General features: G+C 41.8%; 1 protein-coding gene across 1 annotated transcript; it reads right to left on the bottom strand.

The window, feature by feature from the left end:
* Window positions 1–299: 299 nt before the first annotated feature.
* Window positions 300–1,601, bottom strand: LOC114565163 (trace amine-associated receptor 13c-like; the record flags this gene model as incomplete). Its single annotated transcript, XM_028593054.1, has 2 exons — window positions 1,426–1,601; window positions 300–1,077 (listed from the first exon to the last, which is right to left on the bottom strand). Coding segments are annotated over exons 1-2 (954 nt in total), but the record flags the coding sequence as incomplete, so codon positions are not given.
* Between the last annotated feature and the right edge of the window lie 6,430 nt (window positions 1,602–8,031).

Here is an 8,031-nt window from a genome sequence, read left to right as displayed (position 1 = left end):
GAATGGGTTGATTGAACTAGTTGTTAACCACCATCATGACACATCGTATCGTCAGTGACTTGGTCAGACAGGAAAAATACACAACAAGCAAAAGCTGAAGCACAGGTCTTTCATTTGTTGTTCATCCACAATTTAGACTTAAAGACGGCAAAGCATAACTTCACTTTCTGTATTTGACATTTCACTCACTGAACAGCAGGAACATATTCATTCATTTATCCTTAGAACAAGTCTGATCTCAGTCCCTCCACAGTCTCTCTACACTACAGCATGTTGGTCTCACAGGAGCCAGGCTGCAGTATCTGAAGAGTTACAATGAGTTTAACTGCTTTTCTAAACCAGGGGTAAAAAAAGGCATAGATCACAGGGTTTAGACAAGAGTTTAAGTAGAACAGATATACTACAAAGGATGAAGAGGCACTGACCCAGTCGTCACCTGCAATCAAGAGACCGTAATATGGGCAGAAACATATTAGGAACACAACTACAAGAACACCAAGATTCCTGGCTGCTTTCAGCTCTGATTTCTTTGCCTTTGGAGTCACTGAAAGCTGGAGTGTGACAGCTGTAATGTGAGAGCGCATGGCACGAGCCTGAGACACAGCCACGGCAAATATTCTCAGATACAGAGCTACGATGACAGTAAAAGGAACAATAAAGCTCAAAACAAGGTCTACAGCTTTTAAGACATAATCAACGACCAACACACATTCTCCGTAGCAGGAATTATACCTCCCCGGTTGAGTCAGGTCATCCTTTACACAGAGAAAGCTGTAGGAAACACAATAGAGCCAACACAAATACACACAGAGTTTAACTCTATTCACAGTGATTCTGTTGTTGTAATGCAGAGGGTCACAAATTGCCACATAACGGTCAACTGATATGAGCACTATGGTACCTATTGAGGCAACGGTAATGATGACAGAAAGATAATTATAAAGAGAACACACAAAGTCACCAAGAAACCAGCAGGTTGTATTTCGGATGCTTTCTGCGGGCATTAGCACGAGGCCCACTAGAAGGTCTGAGACAGCCAGAGAGAGGAGGAGGATGTTGGTGGGTGTGTGGAGCTGCCTGGAGGGAAAGAGAAAAGCACAATTAAACCAACAAGTCCTCATATCTAAATGACAAACAAACATTTCATGTTAGTTCTTTCTGAAACAATGGAAACAATCATTCCAAAAATACTTAGAGTTGTTTTTTTGATCTGCCATACCAACAGGCCCTATTCTCAGCAGTCAGTTTGATTATCATAATATGAGAAGAACAGGTGTTACATTACTAATAAAATCATCAATGGCTCCCCCATTCATCCCTCTAAGCCATGACATTGAGACATCAAGCTAGCATGCACAATACCTGGACCATGAAACTGACACAAAGGGTTCATATATCTAAAACTTCAATTGTTGAGACATTTGCCTGAAGTGGGAGACTGAGATGATGACGAGCAGGTTGAGAGCTACAGTGAGCAGAGAGATGGAGGAAAGCAAAATGTGAATGAGCATCACTTCAAACCAAGGAGGTGTCAGCTTCCTGCAGGAGGTGTTGAAGAGTTGTGGAAAGCAGAGCTCTGCTCCGTCCTGTGTCTCCGTCATCAGTGGGAGGATGAGAGAGACCTCAGCTCTCTGCCTTGAACTCTATTGTATACTGATTTCTCTCTTTCTACTGCTGTCCCCACCCTTCATTTTCTCCCTCTCAGTCTCTGTTGGACACTGATGTCCTTTTCTTGCTCTACACATCACAACGTCACCTCCTACACTTTCTCTGTTAGTCCACAAGCCTTTCAATAATCATTTTTCTTTTCAATCCTCCGGTGTTCTGCCTTTCTATCTTCTGTCACCCCCAGATTCCAGACTTCCAGATCTCGACACAGGTGAACACATGCAACAGTATGGCCTGGAGCAGGTATAAGCACTTTAATCCTTAGACAATTTGGCGGCAGGTCAGTGATTCAGTTTGTTTCAAGCGTTTACACGTTTGCGTGTAAAACCAACAGAGGTGTATAAAGTACTAGAAAACCATACTTGAGTAAAAGTACAAGTGCTCTATCAAAAAAGTGACTTGAGTAGAAGTAGAAGTGCTCTTTAAGCACAACACTTAAGTATAAGTACTAAAGTATTTAACATTTTTTGTACTTAAGTATTGCAAGTAGTTTATTTTAAAATGTATTACTCAAGTACTGAAAGTAAAAGTACAAGTATTGTGTTATTTAGTTATTCAAGAAAGCAGTCAAAAGTTTGAATATCATTGTTTATATTATGTCAAATGTTTAGCCAGGCTGTAGCCAAAGGAATTAAAAAATATTAAAGGGGTGATAGAATGATTATATAGAGTATTTCACACTGTTCCTTATGGTCTCCTAATGGGGTATGTAACATTAGTTGGGCTGAAAATGGCCTGGTTGATATTTTATTGGCCCTTATGCATCCCTGTGTTTTGGCCCTATTTATAACAAGAGCTTTTCTTCCAAATATGGTATGGTCATTAATATTTAGATGAGCTGCGCACTGATTGGTTGAACCTTATCCCTGTACACACACGTAGAGACGCGTGCTGATTGGTTGAGCGAATCGCCATGCACACGCATTAGACACGCGTGCTGATTGGTTGAGCGAATCCCCAATACCCACACATTAGAGAAGCGACAATCTCATATTCCAGACATTGCCATGTTTCGTAACCAAATTCACTTCTGAGAGTTTTTTATGTGAGAAATCAACTATATAAAGCTCAAATATGGGCCGTTTTACGAAAATGGATGGCTAATTGCAAATTTGGTAAAACTGTGTGTCGGAGTTGAGCGGCCGGTGCTGCCTGTGTTGCTGCCTCGCCGCCCGGCCTGCCTTCCTCCACAGACCCCGGCCTACTGTGAGCTTAATTGAGCTCCGGCACGGCTGGCAGCCCACAGCACCTCATACCCGCGCAAAGTCACCGTTTGGGCTAATGGACTAGCTACGAAACGCCGCTGCCCTGACAGAGCTCCAGGGCCTGCATCTCCTCTCTTCCTGCTAGCTAAATGGCCCATGTGTGAGAGTGAGCGCGCGGTCAGCGAGCTTGTTACATCAGCAATCTCTTACCACAGGTTACACACGTCACGCCACTTAGCTATACAACATATACCTAAATGTCTTATAAAGCTAACAACATTGTCCGATTTCAAGTTAATGAATATTTGTGAACTGTAAGGGTTCAACAGGTCAATCCTGTGTACAAGATTGCGGCTAGTTAGCTTCATTTTTGGTCGTAATTCGAGTATATTTACAGTTTGAATTTCGTCACGCCACTTACACAACATCTAACTAAATGTTTTATACAGATAACAACGATGTCCGATTTCAAGTTAATGATTTTTTGTGAATTCCAGAGGAATTCTAAGAGGAGGCTAGCTAGCTCTCATTGATAGAGCTACATCCAGCCGCAGGCTCTATCAATGAGACTCACGGACAAGCGGCGTTTATTTTCCCAGTCGTTTGTTTAAATAACTCAACACATTATAATTACACACATTAATAGAGTAACTGGAACCTGTGGTAAGAGAATGCTGGCGTAACAAGCTCGCTGACCACGCTTTCACTCACATACACCGGGCATTTAGCTAGCAGGAAGAGGGGAGTGGCAGGCCCTGGAGCTCAGTCACAGCAGCGGCGTTTCGTAGTCCATTAGCCCAAAACGGTGACTTTGCACGGGTGTGGAGTGCTGTGGGTTGCCAGCCGTGACTGAGCTCCATCTACCTCACAGCAGGCCGGGGTCTGTGAAAAAAGGCAGGCCAGGCGGCGAGGCAGCAACACAGGCAGCACCGGCCTCTGAACTCCGACACACAGTCGGACAAAATTTGCAATTAGACATCAATTTTCCTAAAACGGCCCATATTTGACCTCTACATAGTTAATTTCTCGCATAAAAAAAGTCTCAGAACTGTATTTAATGGTAAAATAGCAGATGAACAATGTATACAATTTCTGAGATCTGCACGACCTAGATTCAGAAGACTAACCGATCTCGGGTCAGTTGTGTAGCCTATGCAAATGTTGGGGCGTGACAAACACAGACTAGAGCCAAATGAGGAGGAGCCGCAATAGTTGACGTCAACTATGTGGCTCCTTGAGATTTGCCCGTTTTCAGAGGCAGTTTCAAATAGTGAGATTTGCAGAGGAAAGAGGTGTCAATGGGATTTAGAGGTTCTATGTATGTCCTAGTTACCCACTAAACTGTCATTATTCAAATATGACAAGGTAAAATCGGTTTTGCATTCTATCACCCCTTGAATTATATAAAAAATTACAAATATTAACAAATACTGAAATAAAATGTACAATTATCACACTGTGCAAGTAAAATGAACATCTTCTCCAGCACAGTAACGATTAAAGCCCCCAAAAAGGTATCACACACTAGCTAGTAGCATGTGTGATGTAGCTACAGGAAAGTTAACAAGCTAGCAAAATCCAGATAAACTAGCATCACAGGGTCAAACTGTTAACATTCAGGACTTATTGCAGACTGAAATAACTAAGGAATAGATTCATCTGCTGCAACAATAGCTAATTAAAGCTGCGAGCAGCGATGGACGGGCCCTCGCGCCTCTGCGCATGTCGGGGTTACCGGCGGACGCCGCTCTTTGCGACCGTGCATTCGCGCGGCACTCAGACGCCGCAAATCATCAACAATGAAAAGGCAACTCCCCGCCGAGTTCACCGATAGCTCACACAAGACTCTACGTCATACGGTTCATTAGCTGTGAAAAGGGGCTTGGCAAAAGCGTAGGGGGCGGGTCAAACATTCACCAATTAAAAAGGAACTCTCTGCTGAGTTCAATTATACCTCACACAAGACTCTACCTTAGATGGGTAAGGTTTTATGAAAGGGGGGGTGGCTTAAGCATAGGGGGTGGGCCAAACCATCACCAGTGAATAAGGAAGTCTGTGCTGAGTTCAATGATATCTCACACAAGGGTCTGCATCAAACGGGTCATTAGTTATAAAGGGGGCGTGGCTAATACATAGGGGCGGGTCAAACCATCACCAATGAAGAAGGAAGTCTCTGCTGAGTTCAATGATACCTCACACAAGACTCTACCTTAGATGGGTCAGCATTTATTAAAAAGGGCGTGGCTTCAACATAGGGGGCGGGCCAAACCATCACCAATGAATAAGGAAGTCTCTGAGTTCATTGATACCTCACACAAGGGTCTATCTCACACAAGGGTCTATCTTAAGCATAGGGGCCGGGTCAAACCATCACCAATGAAGAAAGAAGTCTATGATGAGTTCAATGATACCTCACACAAGGGTATACCTTAAACGGTTCAAATGTTATGAAAGGGGGCGTGGCTTATGCTTAGGGGGCGGGCCAAACCATCACCAATAAGAAGGAACTCTCTGCTGAGTTCAATGACACCTCATACAAGACTCTACCGTCAATTTTGGCCTGTAGGTGTCCTCAGGCCTGGACCCTTGTCCATCGTGAGAAATTTCGGGCAGATACGACAACGTACACTCAAGTTACAACAACTTCTTTGTTAATCTCTAAACACTCAAAATGGCCGCCATTGTTCATAGAGAGACAAATTAAATCTCACGGGACCTGACTGTTTGTGTGTCTGACGATGCTCACTATACACAACAAAGTAAATGGTAATTTAGCCCAAACACTGATCTATTGAGAGATGAGTTTGGCACACAGTTTTAGCTCTTCTTATTAAGACACCATACTGTAGCAATCATACAAACTCTGCCTGATTGAACTTTCTGAAGACTACATTGTTGTAATGCAGTTTTTCTTTTTAGATTTTAATTGGACACCAAGCCAATGTTGTGCCTGATAAAGATGAAATACCGGAAATGCACAAGCATTGTTCTTGAACTTGTTAAGAATACACATTTAAGTGCTGTCAAGTTATTAACGATTAACTGCTGTCGTAAATCAGCCACGTACAAACCTGACCATTGTTCCCAAATGTCCATATGGTATTAATATATATATATATTTTTTTTTTTTTACTTTTCTCTAAATCATCCTTCATCTTGTTGGCTGCTTCTTTCAGCCGGCCTTTTCACCGCAGTAATGTACCTGCTCATTATGTATTTCCGTTTACTTTGTTGAGAATTGCTCTCTAAATCATGTCTCTTGTAAAGTAAGTAAGTAAAGTTTATTTCTAGAGCACATTTAAACACAGTTTAAGCTGACCAAAATGCTGTACAAAAAAGCACTAAGTTGCTGTATTAACCCTTGTTTTGTCACCGGGACCCAAAGGACAACACAAGGGTAACAGAACAACTGGGGACAACTGCCCTGCATATTTTAAATGTGTGTCTGCATTAACACACCTGATTCTGATTAACAATCAGTCCAGTTCCAGTTAAGGAAAGTCATGTTATTGAGTCAACTCAGGCTGACTCAATAAAATATAGCCAAATAGCTAGAGGAGTCAGCAACTGGACAATAGCTCACTGAGATCAGCGTTTGCCTTTGGACCTGAAGATTGCAAGATCAAACGGTCACAATGTCACATCTTATACACGATCAGCCATTGTTCTTTAGAAACCTTCCCTGCGTGTTTGAGAAGTTTCAGAGCATCAACACACTTGTCTGAAATGATCAGCTCATTAGTTTGTGTCCTAGGTTAACATGCGACTGTGTACTCTGGCATTATGCTTATGTGGGGATTGGAGACACAACATCAAAGATATTTTAATTTAGAAGATTTAAATAACTGTTTGTATGGTTATGATTATAGACCATGTATTTATAATTTTACACCTCTTCCTGCTTAAAAACCCTTTCTGCACACGAGCCCATAGCTTCATTTGGCTTAGCATAGTTTGACCTATTTTACTTAACTATCTTATAAGTGTTTACTGTTTTCTTCAACTCTTTTAACTTGATTTGTTCAAGTGAGCTACAAAAACAGGCCAGCCTGTTCAATATTGATGTTACTCTTTCATCTTGGTCTTTAGTTTTCATAGTGGATTTTGGAGTGTCAGTTTGATCCATTCACACTTATTCAAGATTATGTCATCCTAATGTCTGATGCTACTATTGTGCTCTCATCCTTGTGGTGTATGTTATGTGTAGTCACATACATCTTATCCCAATTTTGCTAAATCGACTACATTTTTTGTCCTTTTGATGAAGTGCAAAAAAAACTTTTCAGTGAATAACCCCATAGGATTGTCTTGCTCTTTCACTTACTTTTGGGTGTACTATATTTCTCAGCTCTGGGATGACTGCAGTTGGCCACATTTGATATACCTTACATACCCGAGGAAATTTCCAATAAATGTAGACTAAGGTTAGCCAGCTTATAGTATCATGATTCAGTACGCTAGTTCACCAATGTCAACTAACGGAGCCAAGCAATGTCCAGGCCAGGGCTGCACATAACCTGGTGCGCAGTGCTCATGAATGAATGGATGTTTTTATGAGCACTGAAAACATTAAAATGAGCACCACATCCAAGTGTGATAGGGCTCATTTGAGTACCAAACATTTTACAGTGTAGATAGAGTACTCTACTCTAGATAAACATGAATGCATGAGCACCAAGAAACAAACTCTGGTGCTCCTGTGAGAACCAGATCAAAGCTGTTATGTGCACCCCTGGCAATTTCCATGTTACAAAACAACACAGACAGAGACACAGCTGCTCCCTTAGCAGCTGGCTAGCCTAACCATGATGATGAAATGCATTGTTGGACATAACATTACTTTTAAAAGTAGCCACGTTAGCATTCAAGTAAACTAATCATAGCATAGCACTGCAATGAGGTTAATAGTAGATTTAAAATGCCCCACTGTCATAGCTGTTGTTCTAATATGCGTTGCTTTTGTGTTTTCTAGGACAAAGCAAAGAACCTTGCCGTCCTATCTTGGGAAAGAGACGCAATGCAATCAACAGAAGGCAGCCGAACTGAGCAAAAGGATCTTGAGAGTAAGTAATTATTAGCTCACTGTTGCTTGCTTTGAGCATCTTTTAGGATGGAATGGCTTTGTCCATTTTTTGTGTCCTATATTTATTAGCTAGGT

This window comes from Perca flavescens, chromosome 12, assembly GCF_004354835.1.
Source record: "Perca flavescens isolate YP-PL-M2 chromosome 12, PFLA_1.0, whole genome shotgun sequence".
Taxonomy (NCBI): domain Eukaryota; kingdom Metazoa; phylum Chordata; class Actinopteri; order Perciformes; family Percidae; genus Perca; species Perca flavescens.
The sequence above is the reverse complement of the archived record's forward strand: the minus strand, read 5'-3'. Positions and strand labels throughout refer to the sequence as shown.